Source organism: Pseudopodoces humilis, chromosome 18 (genome assembly GCF_049639895.1).
Source record: "Pseudopodoces humilis isolate 2021_Gansu_Grassland_sample_001 chromosome 18, ASM4963989v1, whole genome shotgun sequence".
NCBI lineage: Eukaryota > Metazoa > Chordata > Aves > Passeriformes > Paridae > Pseudopodoces > Pseudopodoces humilis.
The window spans coordinates 15,432,125-15,452,733 of record NC_142217.1 but is presented as its reverse complement, the minus strand read 5'-3'; the positions used below and the strand labels follow the sequence as shown (position 1 = coordinate 15,452,733).

Below are 20,609 nucleotides of genomic sequence, written 5' to 3'. Positions count from 1 at the left end.
CAAGGGAGTAGTGGGCACTTGCTGAACTCTCTTTGCTACCCAAAGCTCCAAAAGCTGCCTCCCAAGGCACAGTCCTGCTGCCCAGGCTGACTCCGGTCTCTCCCTGCTTCCAGCACAACCACAGCATCCTCAGCCTCCAGCAGGGACTCGACAAGCTTTCTGCAAGAGCTGGAAAGCAGCTCACTGGGCCTTTCACTACAAGCTCTGACCCATGGGACCACATGCATGGGGACTGCCGTGATCAGGAACAGCAGCAGCAGCAGCAACAGCAGCATCACGGCTTCTCCCACCGCAGAAACACACCCCAGCCCCCAGCCAAGAACCTCATGGATGTGCACACGCCCAAAACAAAGGATGGAGCAGAAGAGATGGCTCTGCATGGGCTAGTATCTTCCGATGCACTGTCATCCAGCAGCACACCACACACTCAGTAGAGCTGGGTTTTGAGAGACTCTGGCAGTTACCGGCTAAAACCAGCTCAGAGATAATTCCTTCTTCAGTGCTGTCACTTGCAGCTAATAAAATAAACCCAGAAGGCACAACAATGAAATGTCACTGCTCCTCACCCATGATACTGCATGACTCCAAAGTCAGGTTCTCAATCTGGAGTCAGTCATTACAGCTGCATTTTGAAGTAAAGCAGGGATGAGATTGACTCTTAAAATGGAGAAGAGTGTCAGGAAAGAAATGGGGGTCCTGGGGCCTGCCATATGGTGTTTGGACACAGAAATTTTGCCTCTTTAAATCCCACGTGGGAGAATCTTGGCATTTCTAGTAGTGACATCTCTCACGAGCTCATTTCTCCTCTGCTCCTTTCCTAAGGGCAAGGGATGTGGGTCAGGGAACAGAGAGACAGCTGCTGGGAATGAAGTGAAGACACTCAGAAGGTTGACCCAAAGTTTCTCATTTCATCTCCTGCAAGTGCCCCATGGCTATTAATTCTGCTCAACCATTTCACATCTCCTCCACCACAGAGAAATTAATTCATATCACACAAGAAGGGAGTGGTCTTTGCCTCCCAGTGGTATTTATAGGTCAAAATAAAAAGGCATTTTTAAATAGGAGTGGGTGTGGAAATGGTGCAAGCTGCACGCTGAGCACGATGTGGCAGCAAGGGCACAAAGGTTGCAGGGAACTGGGGAGCACTGGGGAACCCAGCCTCACAAGGGCTGTGAGCTCAACATGTATCCAGTTCTGGGGGTATTTTCTATCTGCCCCATCATCATTAGCAGACTGTAATTAGTGCCTCTGCAGATTGCAGGGCACTGCTGAGGGCAGGGAGCAGTGCAGCATTTGCTCCCCATACCAGGAGCTGACACATGCAGCAATGTAAACCATCATTAGGGCTCAAGAAACCAAGACAAGGAGCATTTGGCTGGGTGGAGCCACGGCAGCAGGTTAATGAGACACGGCCAAGGGCTGCAGGGGTGTGTGGGGTGGAACCATCCCCAGGGGTGGGTGAGCACCGCTGCCCTCCTGGCACACCGAGCACAGCACCCCGCCTGCCCCCGGCCACACTGTGCCTGGCACCCCTCCACGCTGAGCCTTGGGCAGTCTGTCCTTCAGCCTTCCAGCAGCCCCCTTCACCCGCTGCTTCCCGGCTGAGGAATGCAATGACATCCCAAAGCCAGGTGGGATGGGCTGGGATACCCCACGCTGCTGCACAGGGCTGCCAGGCAGGCACCAGTGAACACAGCCCCGCTCCACACACAGCGCAGGACTCCTCAGCAACGCGACTGACCCACGCCAGCCTCTACCCCGTCCGACACCAGCTCGGTGGGAAACGACAGAAGCACACACATCATTCGCTTTTCCCAGCTCAGGACTGGTTCAAGATCTGTTTGTGCAGTAGAACAAGTTCCTGTGCCTGGACCCTCTCGGAGAGAAAGCCAAGTGAAACCACTTTGTGTGGGCTCGGAGCAGGTGCAGACAGTGAGCACAGGGCTATCGTGCTACAGTAACCTGTGAGCAACCATAAATACATCTGGCTCTTTAAAGGCAGAGAGGTCCCCTCAAATTTCCTTGGTCTTCATCTTCGTATCTAGTCACATCGGAAGATACCAGTGGGGGGAAATCAAGGGTCAAGACCAGGTTGCTTCTTCCCTTCTCTCTGGCTTTTATTTAAAGGAAAAAAAAAATTAAAAAAAAAAAAAAAAAAAGAAAGGGGGGAAGAAAAGAAAGAAAAATAAATGGAAACTGCAGGACTTCCCATCCGAGGTGCAGAAAAGGAGGAGCATGCAGTGAATCACGAGATATACAAACCACAGAACGTTAATACAGGAGAGAACACAGTTTTCCAACCTGGGCTTCAGCACGGATAGTTTCAAAGAGAAGTTTTTCCTGGGATTGCATGGAAATCAAACATACACAGGAGTGAGGAGAGAGGCGGCTTCCCCGAGACCCCTGTGAGATCCACCAGAGCTCGGGCAGGGCTGGGAAAACAGTGGCTGAGGGCTAAGCAGGATGGGGAAGGAGAGGCTGGAGCATCTCCAGGTCAACAGCACTGGGTGAGAAGAGCCATTCCATCAACACAGGGATAAACCTGGCAAAAACCTGCTGGCTGCAGCTACAGTAAGGACAGGAGATGGAGTTAGTGGTGCAGCCATGTCCACGCAGCCTGTAAGAGGTGGCCTGTAGGAGTGTGGCCAGCACAGACAGCTGTGAGGAGGCCAAACACCCTGTACACACAGCCAGAAGCGCCCACAGAAGGTACTCTGTGACGCAGTAGGTCCCCTTCCTCTGGCACTGATGCAGGAGGAGATACCAGCATTACTACAGCTTAAGGGGATGAGCTGCAGCAGCTTTCTGGAAGATCAGAAGAGGAGGGAAGACGATTTCCTGGCTGGAGTTTAAAATAGATCAGAGCCAAACAGTTTCTAAACTGAACCCTGGGCTCCTGCTGCTGTGACCCATAGAGGGGCAGGGCAGCTCACACTGAACAGTAGCCAGAGGAAAGGGTGAACCCAGCACAACTGAATCCAAGTGGTTTCACAATACCTGGTGGGAATCCAGAGGAGCCTTGATATAGAAACAGTATTTCATATTCCTATGCACAAATTAAAACCACATTTTCAACCCTCTTGGAAATCTGCACACATAAGAATTACTCGGCATATCAGCGTCCCCACAAAGTGTATCCAAATTAAGCTCAGAGAGGTGTGAGAAAGAGCTGCAGCTTCCAGGAACAGACAGGCTCAGAAAGAGGAAAGAAAAGGGATGAGGGACGAGCTACTCCTGCACAGCAAACCACAAAGCTGCGGGGGCTGCTACAGCCCCTCCTCACCTCGTTACATCGGGAGCAGTGGTGGGGCGAACATGTTTCATGATGGTCTGGATCCAGTTGCGGCGGATGCCCGACGTCATGGCAGAGAGGGTGAACTCCCCTTCCTTTGTCTACAGAGAGAGAACAGCTCAGAGCATGTGATTGCACCCACCAGCAGCTTCCCAACTCCCCAAGACCACCCAGCACCCATCCCCAAGCCCCCAGTGCTGGGGCACTGCTTGCTGGCTACACAGAGGTCAAACCCAGCCCCTCCATCCCCCAGCACACTCCTGGTGGGAATTGGCATTTCTCAGCAATCAGGCTGATTCTGCCAGAGGTGAGACCCTGAGACTGTGACAAAACCTTCCCTTTCCCCCTTCCTTTTCTAACAGCCACAAAAACTGGCTCTCAAACCCAAGGCCACAGCTCTTCTGGAGCACTGCAGGGGGATGCTGAGTGGTCTCTCTTGGGTGTTAGGGGAGATGTTCCCCTTGTCATGGACAAGCATCCCTGTCAGCTGTCCTGCAGCTAGACTCCTCCTCCTCCCCACATTCTTCTTACATGGATCTGGAAGCCGTAGTTCCGCTGAACTGGGTACTCAGTGACATCGTAGCACGTGGATAAATCGATTTCTCCATCCAGGTCAGCTGCCTGCAGAGGGAAGAGGTAAAATAAGCCACAAAGCTTTGCAGCCCCAAAGCATGGTGGGCTCACAGGGAGGTACAGCAGGTTCCTGAGAAGCACAGAGCCCTGAAGCGGCTCCAGGACTTTGGCACCTGGGAATGGGGGCACTGAGGGAGGCAGTGACCTGCCCAGGGTCCATTTGGGAACACCAGGAGCTGCCCTGTAATGGGTTGAACACTGACAGAAGACACTGACCTCCTCTGCCACTGAATCCCGGTAGTATCTCAGGCTCTGGTCAGTCAGCACAAACCAGTGCTTCTTCCACTAGGAAACAAAAAAATGGAACAGTTACAATCCTGCTCCTTCCCCACCACCATATTCATGGCTGCTCATCACAGGTCAACCGGCAGAGACGCCGTGCAGGAGGCATCTCAATGCCTGCCCCTCCCAGCTCCACACATGGCTTCATCAAGGCCCCTCCATGGGAAAGGGAGACCCAAACAGGCAGCAGTGCAAGGACAGTGATGGTTTGCTGCCACCCTGCAGAGTACCAGACCCTGCATGTGACAGTGACACAGTGAGAGCCATGGGGCAGCTGCAGCCTCCCCATTAGCTCCACTGCAAGATGAGGCTTTTAGGAACTGCACTTAAAGCCTTTTCGGACAAAAAAAAGAAAAGTAGTAAAGCATTCATGTTTTATCTGCAGTACCTAGGAACTGAGCTGGGAGTCTATTCCTGGCCCTTGCTCTATATAAATGTGCCTCCTGAACGCTTCCAGCACTGGCTCACCCAAGGCAGCTTTCAGTCAATAAAACACTCACTCCAGCTGCCAATTCCCCTCTGGCTGTCTATGGATGTGTGCTTGGACCCAGGGGTACCCACAGCAGAGCCTGGGCCACCCACAGCCACAGGCAAATTGCCCTCATTTTCCCTTGACAGCTGAGGAGGAGGGAAGGAAATCCAGGGAAGGGGTGGTTTGTGAACAGCCAGGGCCATCCACGCTGCCTTGGCACCAGTGCCCACTCCTAAGGCTCCAGTAGAGCAGAGCATCCTGCATCCCTCTGGGAACTGGCAGCAGGAAAGTGGCACCAGCTACTTTCCTCAGAGGCATTAATTAATTTATTTATTGTCATTTCCCTAGCACTCAGGAGACTTTACCTGAGCCTCATTTCTGATACCAAAGAGGGCGCTGGGTCACAAGGGAGACGAGGCTAATAAATATGGAACAGGAACATGAAACCAGTGCTGCCATCCAAGCTGCCCTGGCTCCCTAGAAACCCACAATATTATATCCACCTCTGAAACATCCCCAGGACAGAGCACCAGCAATTCCCACTTCAAGAGAAGCCCAGTACTGATCTACCCAGGACACTGGGGTTCCATCAGCACAGCCAGCACGTTGGAGTGAGCTGCCAGAAACCAGGACTGACCACAGCACCAGACACTGACACAAAGGGCAGAGCTCTCTCCAGACTCACCTGCCCATCCTCATATTGCTTTGTCAACCAGCCCTTCTTGAAGTTCAGCAGGTCAGGCTGGAAGAAAGGAGAGAGGGATCAAGAGAGGGAAGAAGTGTCTGCACCCAGAAGGCAAACAGCAGTGAGCTGATAAAACCAGCAGAGCAATAAAAGAGACAGTTAAATTCATAGAATCATAGAATAGTTTGGGTTGGAAGGGCCTTTTAAAAGTCATCTAGCACAAACTGAGTTATTACACTGCATGGTGGCTAAATGTTTGCTCCCAGGAGGAACGGAGACCTCTGCAGTTTATTCAGGCTGTTCCCTTCCTACCATTTCTCCTGCAATTTCCTACTGCTACACCAGCATTACAGAGAAAGGATAAACAAGGAATTAGCAAGACTTCAGGCAGTTTTACCTCTATTATACATTATAAAAGAAAAGCTATGTGCTATTGATGCAAGGCTGCAGGGCTCAAAACAGGCTGAGTTCCCAAGGCTGGAAATACAGGGAATCCAAGCCCTGCACCACCCAATTGACACCTGCTTTTTCCTTCATTGTGGGTGCATGGGGATGTTGAATTCCTGAAAAAAGCAAGCAGGACAGCATAGGATAACTGCTGCCAGCCCCTCCTCCCAGGCCTGCCCGTGTGCAGGGAAGGATGTGGTGGAAATGCTTTCACTCCCCCGAGGCTGAGCTCCTCCAGCTGCTCCATGCGCTGCAGAGTGGAAGAGGAAAGCACAGCAGTGTGTGAAATCCAGCTGCAGCATCTGAAAAGGGCTACAGCAAGGGCAGCAATGGAAATTTGGTCTGGGAGCCTATTCAATCAAACCTGGGGGGCAGCACATCCCACATCTGAGTGAGCCCATGGTGGTGGGAACCCAGTCCTGCTCCACAAAAACGCAGGGGAAAGTAAAGTACTGAATTATAGAATGTTTTGGGTTGGAAGGAACAGTAAAACCATCCTGTTCCACCCCCTGCCATGGGCAAGAACACCACCCATTACCCCAGGCTGCTCTAAACCCCATCCAACCTGGCCTTGAACACTTCCAGAGATGAGGCAGTCACAGCTTCTCTTCTTCTTCTGGGAAACCTGTGCCAGAGCTTCCCCACCCTCACAGGGAAGAATTTCTTCCTAATATCTAATCTAAACCCACATTACTTTCTTCCCTTCACTGGATAATGTGCATTGCCACTTCATATGTACTTGCACTTTTTATTCCCACCAGGAATTTAAAAATCACTCTTGTGGCTGTACAAGTCTACAGGAAAAGCTCCAGAAACACCAAGCTACTGCATTTTTCTGGTAAGTCCTTGAATAGAAGCTGTCCATCCACAAAAAAATGCAACTTGTATTTACAGTAGCTCTGTAATCTATTTGAGAGATTAGCAAGTGTATTTATTTTGTCCCTACAGAAGGGTGGTGAGGGAGAGAAGAGCACTTTGTGTTTATTCTGTACTGTTTGCCTCCAGGTCTGGTGAGCATCTAAAATATGCAAAGGGAGGAAAGCTCAGGAGGAAGGTTCAGCCCTTCCTTGCAGCCTTCATCCCACTCACACCCACTTCCAACTGCATAAACATCAAGGGAATGGTATTAGAAAACTGGGACATGTGTTTGCTCAGCCTGGTCTGCGTCCCTGCCCCTGGCAGGGGAGCTGGAACAAGATGATTTTTAAGGTCCCTTCCATCCCAAACCATTCTGGGATTCTGTGATCCTATGAAAATACCTCAGTCATGACACAGCAGCTGGTCTGAGTCCAGAAACTGGACTGACCCTGTGCTGAGCTGGAAATGCCCTGCTGCAGCCTCTGCTGGGGGACACCATGGGACAAAAAGGGGCTCTGAGCAGCTGAGGTGACCTCAGCACTGCTAGGGTGACCTACAGCATGAGTGTCTGACACATCACACAAACCATCGAGGAAAAGGGGTATTCTAGGGGAAAATAACCAGAACAGGGTCGGCTTCTCAAGATGCTGCTGTACTTTAAGGAAATGTGCTCCCCACAAGACTCTTGAGTTTTAATTTCTGCAACAAGCAAAAGGTGTGGCCCTTCTCCAACTGAGCCCCTGACACTTCCAGGATTGGTCACACCTGAGCACACAAAACTCCAAGTCTGAATGCATCCCATATCCTATGTGCTGGCTGTGAGGAAAGCAGCCAACAGTTCAGTTTTTGTGGGACCTTCTGGGAAGGGCCTCTCATGTTCTCCCCAAGGCCCTGGTGGCTCACCGTCATAGAGGACTCTGTGGACCTTCTGTCCAGTGACTTTGCCCGGCGGTGTGGGGACAGAGGTGACGCAGACACATCCAGGATGGAGCCCACGGCTGCTCCTTCACAAGTGAAGTCCTGTGTGAACAGCATTAGCCCAGATCAGTGCAGGAACTAGGACAGAGTCCTGCTCTCTTGGCTCATGGCATAAAAATCTGCTTTATTTAATGGGCATCTCAGGCTCAGAACAAGTGTCATTTCCTTGGCAATACATTTTTTGTCCTTTCAGGCATTAATTTGTTCCCATTATATCCAAGCATATCTGGGACTCTCAAACTTGTTTCTTTTGTTAGTTCACCCTATCCTGACGTGTCCTGCCGTGCCAGATCTGAAATTTCCCTTTGTATTATGGAGAAAGAAGAGACAGCCTGGTTTTCCACTCTGATCTACACCCAGGCCAAGGGAGCAGAGCAGGAAAATTTGCACAGACTGAGCACACACAGAGGTTTGGCTCCTGTGTGAGCTGCCTGTGACTCCAAACCCACATCCAGGGACAAAACCTGTAGCTAAACCCTCCATCCTGGGCTGCAGGATTCCAGGTCTCATCTTCCAGAACTTGGCTGAGCATCTTACCCGCTTCCGTGGGAAAACCCTCTTCTCACTCCTGCCCTGCCGCGTCTCGCTGGAAAGGGCAGCGCCTCCTGACGCGTTCGTTTCCATGTGCTCCGCGTTCTCAATGTCTAGTGCCTCGAATTTCTCAATCACCTGGGATCTCCTAGAAAACAGAGACAAAAGGAAAACCAGAGATGGTTTAAACACAAGAACAGCAACTCTGTGGAGCTGTACAACCCCACAAATTTAAGGTCGCAGAATTGCTCGACCCAGAGTTCATGCACACCTGGCTTTTGGTCCCTGTTTCTCTGTGAGTTCCACCGTGGCCAAATCCAGAGTAAGAACCCTGATCTGACATCATTTTACCCACAAAGTGGGAAAAAAACTCACATTATTCAGCTCTGCACCTAGCATCTTCTTCAGTAACTAGAAACCCCTCACAAAACCAGCAATAACTTTTTATTTGTGAATTTTACAGCCCCTTGGGAAGCAGGAATTATGGAGCAGCTTTGGCTTAAGCTTTGCCTCTATCCTCTAGCACTGGGGCTCTCAATTGCTCCCCAGAGCACTGATACATCAGACCAAGTTGGGGTGCAGAGGTAATGGGTGGGTCTGGGTCCCCCAGTGTGTTCACTGCAACAGGAACCCTCTGAAAACTCAGCCTCACACAGGGAACAGGCACAGGATGGCACGGAGCAAGGGGTGTCCATAGGTGCCCCCAGACCACGGTTCTGGCTCACAGCACGCACCACCTGAAAGGGTGCGAGGAGATGAGGAGCACCTTGTACCATGGCAGGACACTCCCTTAAGGACCTGGGGCCTTTCCCTCCTCTTAACTGGGCTGAAAATCCAATCTGGACATCAGGGGGCACAACCTGGGCTCTCAGACACTGTCTTGGAGGCCCACTGCACCGTGGCACTTGTGTCTCTGAGAATGGAGAACTATGAAGAAATGGATGGAGAAGGAACCAACCCTGGATCAAACCCAAAAGGGATTCTCTTAAGGACAAGCAAACAGGTGGAATTAGAAGTGCTGTTTCAGCATGAGAAGCTGCTTTCTGACCCACAGGAAAGCGATTTCCAAAGAACCTGCTCGTGTCTAAGTCTGCATTCCCGGGGCTTCAGGAGGAAAGTATCAGCCTCAGGTCTTCACTCACAAACTGGCAATATAAAGCCATAACCCACCACCAGCACATGCCAGCTGTGCTCTGAGCTGTGAGGCTTAAAGTTTCATTTCAAACCTCCCCAAAAAGCTCTGTCCAGGTGGTTTCTTGACACAAAATTTGGACCCACATGTGCCACATCTAAACTTGGGGCTGCTTGCTCTGTGTGAGCCTCTGATGTGCATGAAAAATCACAATGGTAACCACATGAGGGAGAACAGGTTATCCAAAATAAAAACATTTTTAACACTTCCCACAAAGAGGAACAGCAGGTTAAGGGTTCAAAAACCATGAGATGTTCAGTTTTCAACCAATATTTGCACCAAATTCTATAAAGGAGACAACCAGTCTGAGCACATCCCATGCCCTGGGGGCTGGGGCCTCCCACTGCTGCTCAGAGCCAGGCTGCCAGGACACAACCAAAGAGGAAGAGGTTGCTTTGTAAATTTAAAGATCTTTGATGCTTTTAGGGGACATCAGTTCAGCCCCTGGTGCTTCCCAGTTTGCAAACTGGGAGTGGGCAGATCCTGGGCTCATGCAGAGCTCCCAATTTCCCTGGGATGTTCTGCTCATGAGATGCCTGACACAGGCCAGGCTGTGGAGCATAAATCCATGTTCTGTGTTCATTGACAGACATGGAATTGTTTTGGAATCACATTTTTTTAACCTTTTTTATACTGGCCCAGCCTTCTCTGAGTCTCAGTTCAGGAGGGAGGAAAAGGTCCACGAATTAACATTGTCTGTGCCCTATTAGGTGAAGGTCTGAAGAAAAACAAATCAAGAGAATAAAAAAAATAAATAAAAGAACAAAATCCCAACCAAAAAAACATATAAACAAAATCAAAAGCAGGTTGATTTCTCATGAAAGGGGCTGCACCACCAAGTTGTTCTACGGCTTGAGATTGAGATGAGATGGTAGCGAAGCAGGCGAAGTAAAGGTGGACACGTCACACAGCAACACAGCAGGAGAAGGTGGAGAGCAACAAGACCTGGAAGAAAACAAGGCTGGAAAATGAATGAACAGAAGAGGAAATTATATATCTGCATCTACATACAAAACAAAATCAAAATCATTCCAGTCATTCATCATTGAAAAAGGGAGGAGAAAAATAAATCACTGCAACCAAATCACAGCCCCAAGGGTTAATATCATCCGGATTACAGGAAAGAATCTTTTTTTTTATCCCATTAGATCAACATTTCAGAGAGATTACTGCCAGAGATCCTGGAGGGACGGGGAAGGAAGGGCTCTCCTCCCCTCCCCACGTGCTGGATAGAGCTGCTCCCTCCACACAGCAGCTCTGTGTGCACAAAACAAGGCTGGGACAGGTACGAAGAAGCTTTATATAAAAGCTGCAGTGCCATTTAGTGCTTTTCAACTACAAAAGCTCATCCCAAGGAATTCCTTGGCCATGCAGGCTGTTAATCTTTTCCAGGCCACTAAACCCAGGCTGCAGATCTCAGCTGTTAGTGGAGGGGGTGTGCAGTGGGAAGGAAAGCTCAAAAGACCAGCACGAGCTGTCATTAAAGTGATTTTCTTTGATTGGAAGAAAGGGCTTTGTTTTTATTGGATTCATTCATTATTTAGCAGCAAGAAAGATAGCAAGTGTCAGGAAAAGGAAGAGGAATTTCCCAAGAGGTCCACAGGAATGATGAGGATAGTTTTACAAGGAAAAAACCTTTATTTGGAAGAGCAGGCGCTCCTCTGTACGGGGAGAAGCAGAATTCAGAGCAGAGCTTTACACCTCAAAAACTCCAGAGAAGGAATTTGAGTGAGAAAAGTCTTTAAAGCAATTTCAGGCAATTTCTGCTATTAACTGATGCTAGAAATACACCTCAGCCCCTGACCACACTCCTACAGCAGATGTGGCTGACACCACAGTGAACTCTTGCCACTGTGAGAGGAACATGGGGTCAGCTGGGAAAGCTGTGGTTTTACAGGCTGTGCCCCTGCAATTGTGCACAAAAAGCCAAGTTTGTCAAACAGACATCCTGAGATGTGCAGAGATTCATCCCTGCAGCTGCAGAGTCCCTCTGGGACATGGGGACTGCTGTCTAAGGATGTTCCTGCAGCTCTTTTCAGCTGTGATTTTTGTGTGCAACACCTCGAGATTCATCCATGGGATTTCCAAAGAGCTGCCCCTGCCCTTCTGCCCTAAGGACAGGTCTGAAAGGGGAGACTGCAAATGGCACCACCTCTCTGGCCTCAATCCCTGTCCCCCAGCCCAGTGTGACATCCTGGTGGGTACCACAGCCCCATCCTGCCACGTGCCAGCAGAGGGAACTCGCACTCTGCTGCTCTGCCAAAATCACGGAGATTATCTCCTGTTTCCCGATTCCTGGTTCTGAGTGGCTGCAAGCTCCGACGTCTGCACGGGGCGTGGAGGTGGTGTCAGGTATGAATGGTCAACACAGAAAATTCCTGGACATGTAATTCCAGAATTCCAAATCATGTAATATTTTTGGGGGTAAGGAAACAGGATGAGAAGCCTCGACAAATGGCTTTATCTGGAGCTAAGCCTGCAGGTGTTGCACTCAGGATGCAACACCGGGTACCTAAAATAATTCTTTTCCATCCACAGCTCTGACACTTGCACTAATTTACACAAAAAGAATGGGAGGAAGAGTTGAAAATACCAACAGAATCTGAGTGAGTTAATTTGGCTGCACTGAAGGGCAGATCTGCATCATGCCTGGCTGGTGCCTGTGGGGTTGGCATGGGAGAAGTGTTCCCAGACATGTTAGTGGGTTACTGAGAAGGATTACTACAAATGGTGTTAAACCAGGGGAAAAAGCCAACCACACGGCATGGAAATTAATTATTGTATCTGCCCAGCCTCAAACAGCACAGTCTGAGCTCAGAGGAGAAAAATGACAGGGACATGGGGACTAAGTAAACTCAAGTTTAAAAAGCAGCCAAGCCAAGCTGAGCAGGGTGCTGGGGAATGTTAATTCTCTGGTGCAACACTAGACAGTGTCTCTGTGCCCTGTTGTGTCCACTGAGCTCCAACACGGCTGTCCCAGATCCAGGACACAGGCGCTCTCCACCCACACCACCTGCACCAAACCAATTCCCAGGTTACCGGAGGAGAAAACAAAGGTGCCCATCCCTGAACACCACTGAGCCATCCCTGCCCATGGCACACTCCTCCAGCACAGGGCTGTGATCCATGGCCAAACCCTCTGGAAGGTGGGGATCCCTCCCTTTTCTCTCTGCTGTCACCTCCCTCCCAAAAGCTGGACCAGATTCAGCCCTGTGGGCAGGAAGACCCCAGCGCCTGGTGCAGCTCCTGCTCCTCTCCCCTGCACCCATTCTGCTGGGATAAAAGCCCTGGGCTGATACAGGGGAATTGCTGCCAATACTGATAAAGCAAAACAAACTGTTAACAGCCCTAGCCAGGCTGGGAAAAACAGACTTTCCCTGGGAAAAGGCACCCACCAGCAGGCAATGAGTGGGGCTGACTTTAAAACAGGACAGACTCTGGCAGCAATGTCCTCTCCCAGGCCCTGTTATCTGTTATAATTCTGCTCCCCGACCCTGTGCACGATGATCCCAGTGCTGCAGGACTGGGATCCCAGAGCAAGGGTCTGTTGGCACTGGAGGAATGCACTGTCTGTTCTGTCACTCTGGGGACAGGCACTGGCCAGGGCATCCTGTGCAAGTAAATGCAGCAGGGACACAACCCACAGGCAGTACCAGCTCAGCCTGAAAACCAGAGCCACCAGCCTTTTCTCAGCCCTGTCCCCAGCCAGGATGGCCAAGGTGGTATCTTCCCCCTCCATCCTGGGGAAAAGCCAATTCCCAAGGCAGACAAAGCCAAATCCAAGCTTTCCTCATTTACTCCCAGTCCAGCACTCCCCGCACACACTGTGGGCCAGGTTTGGGATCCTCCTGCTGACTGCTGGTAGCAGCACAAGGCTGTGTTGCACATCCCAGACTGCTCCCAGCTCTCGGAAGCCAGTCTGGAAAACAGTCCTTTAGGGGCTGGGAAGAAACAGAGGAAAAGCTCCTACTGAAACTGTGCGAGAGAGAACATGCCTGGAGGAGAACCAGGGCAGGAAAATCAGACTGGCAGGCAGCCCTCTTGCCCGGGGCCTGTCTCCCAGTTTGCTCTACTGCCCTCGCTGCACAAATGTGTCTCTCCCAGGGCGAGTGGAGCCCGTCCTTGGCCTCGCCCAGAGGGCACCCGGCGTGCGCTGCGGACGCCCTCCCCGTCCTCCTCCACACTAAGCTGTTTTGCAGCCCGCTGAGCTCTGCCTTGGCACCGCACCCGCCTCTCCCTCCCCTCCCAGATTAATGCCGTGACATTTTGAAACCTCTCTCAGCTCATTAGGCAGTTGCGTAAGGCACCTGGCACTAATGCCACTAGGAGAGCTAACCTAATTAATGGTGCCGGCTGCCAGCGTGTGCCGCGCCGGGAGGGGCCGGCAGGGCGGGCTCGATGGCAGTGTGAGCATCCAACACCACCCAACACCAGGCTAGGTTTATATTAAATTGTAGGAAACATTTCTTCCCTGTGAGGGTCGTGAGGCCCTGGTACAGGTTGCCCAAAGAAGCTGTGGCTGCACCATCCCTGGAAATGTCCATGGCCAGGTTGGACAGGGCTTGGAGCAATCTGGAATAGTGGAAGGTGTCCCTGCCCATGGCAGAGGATGGAACTGGATGAACTTTAAAGTCCCTTCCAACCCAAATCATTCTATATCCCCAGAGCAGCCAGGCAGGGTGACACCTGCCCACTACCACTATTAAAGACATCCCACCATCTGCTCGGCATGGATGGGCACCCTTAAACCCTGAGCACTGAAAAACAAAGAGGATCCACCCAGCAAACTCCACCTGCTCCATCCAGGCTGCGCTGGGAACGCAACCTCACTGCCGCTAGAAGCATGCAAGGAGATGAGCCACTCATCCCTTACCTTCTCTCATTCCCAAAGAGTCGGGCCACTTCTTCTCTCCCAGGGCTACGAGCCCGGGTTCTCCGCTCTAGCCGTTTCCTCTCCACCTGGAAGGCCTCACGATTACTGATCCTAATGGCCTTGGGAACGTCGGCCAGGGTGGTGTACTGCCGGCTGGCTTTAAAAGAAAGGGGACGCCCCGATTTTTCAGCTCCCCTTCCTACATCTCTGTTGCTGGAGTCCTTGTGCATGGGACAACTGCTCTTCGAGTCCAAGAAGCTGTGAATCATTCGTTCGCCTGATCGGATACCTGGGGAAGGAAAGGGCTGGGCATGCTCCTCTGAGGGCGATTTGGGATAACTGTACCTGTTGTTCGGGGTGCTGGGGCTGGGTGGGCTTGGCGGGGGTGGCAGTTGCTGCTCTTCCAGCTTCGAGTCTTGTTTGGTCTTCTCCAAGGAGAAGTACCCGCTCTCGACACGCGTCTTCCGCCCGCAGTCTATCCGGTCTCCGTTCATGGAGCTCTCCTCTAAGGGACAGAGAAATCACCGTGCTTGGTTTCAAGTCCAAGTTCTGCTTTTAAGAAACAAACACCCTGATTCCACCCAGGACAGGGGCAGGTGTGAGAGCAAAGTTGGTCTGGGCAGCAGCCCCATGCGGTGATACCTCTCCTGCACCCTTGGCTCTTCCACCCTGACCAGCCCTCACGCCAGTGGAGATGGTGGGATAGTCTGCAGAGAGCTGGGGATATTATCCAACCCTTGGGCCAGGTTTGTAGAGGTGAAAGATCTGAACTTTCAAACTAAGAAATGGGCAGCTGCAGTCACAGCTCTGCATCCATTTCCATCATTGTCCTTCCCAGCCTGGCAGCAAGCACAGCTCCATGGGTGCAAGGCAATGGACACCTCACTGCAGAGAACATTCCCCATCTGAGTGGCAAGATAAGGGAAATGTCTCCAGCACTGCAACCCGTCCCCAGTCTCAAATGTTCCAGGGAGAACAACGGCACGACCACCACAATGTTACAGCAGTGCTGGCATCCCCATCTCTCACCTTCCTTGCTGTCCAGCACAGGATCCTTCATGGAGCTGGCAGCCCCAGCCTGGCCTTGCATAGGGCTCTGGGCTGGGCCAATGCCACTGCCCCCATCTGCTTGGTCCTTGCCCCTCATTTCTTCCTGCCAGAGCGTGGACTTGGTGGCAGGGATCTTCTCAGCGCTGGGAATGTTGCTGCTGGTCACAGCCATTTTAGCAGGACCAGGCTCCTAAAAAACCAGGAGACACAGAAAATTGGAGAGTTTTCCCCAACTCCATACTCAGGGTCCACAAGGGCTTGGCCCTGAGGTGTGAATTCCATGTAGCTTGGGTGCTGCCCACGACACGTCACAGCGGGACAGGGATGGGACAGTGACATGAGTCAGTGCTTTATGCCCTTTTAAAACATTCCCCATCATCTTCAGTACTTCTCTTCTAACAAGGAGCTCTGGAGTCCATCAGATGATGGATGATGCCCCTTTGGTGGCCACAGCCCAGGCAGCCCAGGTTCAGAGTGTGACCCAGAAGAGGCAGCAGCTTTCTCAACTCCTTCCTTGGCTTTGTTCATTAGCAGATGTTTTGCTGCTGTCATATTAAGCTTCTGCATTCACAGATTATTTTTCTTAAAGCCACCAATAAATCAGTGACAATTAACTCCCCTTTGGATTGTGGGAAGTTTTCCAGCTGCTTTCCAGGGAGCAGGGGGGGATACAGGAACTGGCAACTGAAAGCTGGGAACAAAGGCTGCAAAGAGCATCCTCTCTATCCTCTCCTCCCACTATCCTCCACTATCCTCCCACATCAGGTGGGTTTTGGCCCTGCACCTCCACTGGCATTTGCAGGGCTGTGCTGGAGCCACCAGGGATCTCCCAGGGGGTCCCGGCTCCACGCACAGACATGACAAGCAGCAAATGTCCTCAGTTTAAAAAAAAATCCCCTTGGGAAATTTCACACTAAAGGAATGCAGTGTTGGAGGTAAATGATCCAGAGTTCATGGGCATCTTGCTCAAGGGGACCCTGCTCAAGCAGAGGATCAGGCCAATCTCCAAGGTCCCCTACACCCTCCTTCATTGATCCAAGCCCAAAGCTAATCACCAGCTCAGGATATATATCTTTATATATCTCTTATACACACCCCCATGTAATTATTTGTAGATATGTATTTAATTAGGCAGAGATGTGGGCCAAAAAGAAATCTGTGAGGAAGCAGAGACATTAACTCTCTGCTGCTCAGGGGTATGAACAACTCCAAGAGGCACAATGCACCAAAATCAGCAAAACCAGCCTCAGGTTGCATGAGGTGTGTCTGGGCACGCTCTGCTTACCTGAGCCTGCCACACCCCTGTGCAAACCCAGGGCAGAGCCTCAAATCCCACATTTCAGCCCCAAACCCTGTCTCAGGTTCCCATGGGCAGCAGGCAGGCACACAAAAGCAAGGAGCACAGCAAAAGCTGCAGAAGAAACCTGCTTTTTCCCCCCTCAAACTGCAACCTACTTGCAAAGCAAAGTGAAAACATCTAACACTCCCTGTCCAAAAGTCTGCAGCAGGAGTGGTATTCCCTGCATTGCTCCTACCTTGGTGATTTTGCAAGGGGATGATGCAAAATGATGGGGGAAGTTGGAAATTACCTTGATGCTCTGAGAGCATCCAGCTGTAAACAAACTTAGCTCTACCACAGGCAAGCAAAAACTATGTGAGAGTGAGAAAAAGCAGGAATATCCAATTGTTTTTTTAATATCACAAAGGTATCCACTCTTCCCTAAGCAGCTCTAAGACATGATCTACTGCCTGATTATTGTGTGGCCATCTTTAGGAAGCGTGCAAGCTTTCTCCACCAGCACATGGAGAGCAAGCTGAACAGCAGCCAACTTCAGGAGAGGCCATTTCACAGAGGAGAATTTAGTGCTGATTTTCTCCTCAGCATCCTCCTTCCTTCTCTGGACCAGCCACCTGCATCAGCAGGATCTGGGAGACAGAGGAAAGATGCTGCTTCTGCCTTTGCAGGTTGCTCCTAAGTGCCTGACACAGCACAGCATCCATCCAGCAGCGGAGGAGGTTGGTTTTGCAAAGTGAATTTGAGCCTTTTTCCAGCACCATGGGGCTGGAAGCCATGGGATGGAGAGAGTGGAAGGAGGATACCAAGCAAGACAGGGTGGTCTGTCCCAGGACAAGAAGGCAGTGTGCTACAAGGGTCCCTGGTCCCCATCCCCAAGCACCTGGGGAGCCCATCTGCTCACAGGGAGCCAGCATCCTTCCCACAGCCGCTTCCCTTATTTGGTGCTCAGGAGCTCAGATCCTGTACGGTTTCCAAGAAGTTGCCATGGTGATGAAATGTAACCCAGAATGATGTTTTTCTGGCTCTGAGCCTCTTCTCATCTCCACCCCATCCCCCTCCTGAACCCAGCCTGGGTTTAGTGGTGCACTCCAGCCAGGGTGAGCATCCCTGCCCTGCTGTATCCACTCCCTGGGGTACCCCAAATGCAACAGTCCTTTTCTTGAGAATTGAGGACTGACAACTCATAATGTGAAGGGAGGAGGCATTTTCCCTGGAGCATCATCACCACAGCCAGCACTTGAGGGGTTGTTCAGGCTGTGAGGACCCCAGACTTTGGCAAGGGGTGGCTCAGTCTTACAGCTTGGTATGCAAAAAAGGATCATCTCCCCACTGACTTTTTTCCCATTGCCCAGAACATCTTTATCCAGTGGAGTGACGAAAACTTATTCAAACAAACACTGTACAAAACCCATCCATGGCCCAGTTAGCACCAGAGCCATCCTTGGAACTTTATCAAAGAGGACCTGAAAACCAAGGCTCAGGGGAGCCCTGACAAGGCTCAGGGGAGCCCTGACGCTGGTTTTGGTCCCCGGCACGGCTGGAGGAGCCCTCCCAGCCAGTCCCCTGTGGCAGTGGGATGAGTGCTCAGAGGTCAGGCAGCCTCAGGGACATGGCTGTTCTCAGCCTTGGCGAGGGACAAGGGTGGCCTTGGGGTCACGTTCCCCATCTGTGGGATTCTCCCCCATTCCGGCCACGTGGGAGCCAGGCAGGAACGAGTGAGTCACGGCCGGCCCCACTTTTTACCATTTATAGTCAAAGTGAGCACGAAGCCACCGCTGGGTCCCTGGAGAGCCCAGCTCCGGCCCCCGGAGCTCCCAGCCTGGCCCTGGCCTTTAGTATTTTCCTTTCATTCCCATTATCTCTGGGGTCATCTCAAAGGGAGTAACTGGAGCCCGATGGAATTTCATCCTGTTTCTGACGAAATGGCCCATGAACAGCACCTCTTCCTGGTCCCCCATGGGGAACATATGGCTTTGTGGCCACTCCCAGGATTGTGTGCAGGGGTGGCACCACAAAATAGCTCACAGAGGGCAAAACATGGCCCCAAAGCAGACAGGAAAGCAGGAGTGTGTGACCCTGGAAGTGAGACCAAGAATTAATTTGAACTGATCTGCTGCCCTGGTTTGCCCCAGGTCTCACCCTCCACACAGGCATCAGAGGGCTGTTGATCCTGACACCTTGGGGGGGATCTACCCCAGGACCACAGCAAGACCATGGCCCTGAGAGGGAGGCAAGGGACTGGGTGACAGTGTGTGTGTGTGTTCCTGGGTTACCTGGGGAGTTGGGGGCTCTACCTTCCTCTTCTTCTTCTGATTCTGCTTGTTTGTCCTGGGATAGACGATGAGCATCTCCAGCCACCTGCAGGAAGAGAAAGCAGAAGGTGAGGTCTGTGCCACAAGGATAGGAATGATGCTGACCTGGTCAGGGTCAGCTTGGTGAACAATACCCAGAAACTATCCCAACCAGCTCCTGGGGGAAAAATAAGGCAGGAGAAGAGGGATGACTCCAGGGTGCTCTGTTTCAAACCCTGCTTTCTGCAAAAGTGAGGCCACAGTCAAGGCTACCATGGGGCAGGGATTCAAGGATCCTGAAAGACAGTGGAGAGGGACAGAGCCTCCAGCAGGAGCGTTCCCTTGAGCAATGCCAACACCCGCACAATGCAGACAAAGCGCTTTTGTCCAAGGAAGAGCAGCATGAACTCAGCATTGAGAAGTCCTGTGTCCTCCCACCGTGGCCTGACAACCTGCCCCCGCATCTCTGAGAACTCCACAGAGATCCCTGGACCACTGGGAAACATTCCTGCTTCAAATGTCCCCGCTCTCCTTTCCTTCTCCCCCGGCTTTGCACGCTGCTGTTGTAAAGCGTTCAGAGATGACCACATCAAGTGGGGTTTGGTTAAGCAATAAACGCCAGAAGCACAGAATGAACGTAAAACAAATTCTCCCCCAGCCAGGGAAATCTTCCTGTCGTGCTGCAACTGCAAACGAAACCAGCCTGGCTTGGCCCCAGAGTGGGATTGCTCGGGGATGATTAATGCCTGCAGTCAGGAGCAAATGCACTGCTTCAAAATCCATTGCTGGGCTGATGAGCAATAAATCAGCCCCACCTCACTCTGCAATGCCTCTCCCTCCCACGGCAGGCAGGACTGGCAACAAAGGCTGAGCTGGGAACTGGAGAGTGGGGAGAGGGTGGAGAGAGCAGGCCATGGGGGCTGGCCACGGTTTGGGGCACAGCCACTGCTCCTGCCAGGAAGGAGAGGAGCTTGCTCCCCTGTGCTGTGATTCCCACATGGCTCTGCATCCCGGCTCCACTGCAACACGTCGCTGTGAATGGGGCTGGGGGGACAGGTTTGCCAGCCCAAGATTCACCTGTGCTCACTTGTCTCAGCAGGACAGGGAGGTTTCAATGCGTGAAAATACTCATCTGGTCAAAATCCCAAGCTCTTGGTAGAAAAATGTCTATTTCAACAAGTATTTACAAAACAAGAGGAGTCACAATGAATATACAACTTGGAACCAGGAATCTCAGCAGAAAGTGCTGACTCTGCTGCTGCCACGGCTGGGGGAGGCAGGAGATGCTGTGCCTCGGGAACAGTGGGAAAGAGCAAGTGTTCATCCCTTTAACTTCCTGCTGGAGTTTCAAATGTTGTCAAATTCTGGGAGGGAGGCACTGAGCTCTGGGCATTCCATGCGGGAAGGGCTCTCAGGTGAGCAGCAGCACAGCCACATTCCGTCACTGAGTGCTGGCAGCTCAGCTCTCCCAGGGCTCTGCACCTTCACCAGCACCAGCTTCAACCCCAGCTGACACGTGGGTGATGGAAAAGGATGTTTCTAGGTCACCACCCAACACCTGGAGTTGGGAAATTTACCCTGATTTACTCATTTTAGCGGTCTAATCTTCAGTGTCACTGAAGCACTGCATTCCTGTGATATATTAATCATCCTTGGAGGAGAGATGCTTCCCAGGGACCAGGGAGGTAGAGAACATCCACCCCAGGGTTCCACATCTGCCCAGGGATG

General features: G+C 51.6%; 1 protein-coding gene across 8 annotated transcripts in view; it reads right to left on the bottom strand.

The window, feature by feature from the left end:
• MPRIP (myosin phosphatase Rho interacting protein) overlaps positions 1-20,609 on the bottom strand; it is a 77,571-nt gene that overhangs the window by 25,099 nt on the left and 31,863 nt on the right. For 3 of the 8 annotated variants that reach the window (XM_088064107.1, XM_088064109.1, XM_088064106.1), the window contains exons 5-13: positions 18,864-18,948; positions 15,273-15,483; positions 14,244-14,748; positions 8,185-8,326; positions 7,573-7,689; positions 5,365-5,421; positions 4,142-4,210; positions 3,824-3,913; positions 3,284-3,393 (exon numbers count right to left, since the gene is read on the bottom strand). In XM_088064107.1, the coding sequence (XP_087920233.1) occupies positions 3,284-3,393; positions 3,824-3,913; positions 4,142-4,210; positions 5,365-5,421; positions 7,573-7,689; positions 8,185-8,326; positions 14,244-14,748; positions 15,273-15,483; positions 18,864-18,948 (1,386 nt within the window). Of the gene's footprint in view, positions 1-2,301; positions 2,341-3,283; positions 3,394-3,823; positions 3,914-4,141; positions 4,211-5,364; positions 5,422-7,572; positions 7,690-8,184; positions 8,327-14,243; positions 14,749-15,272; positions 15,484-18,863; positions 18,949-20,609 lie in introns of all 8 variants that reach the window. The other 5 variants (XM_014252640.2, XM_088064112.1, XM_088064110.1 and 2 more) reach the window with 4 other exon arrangements.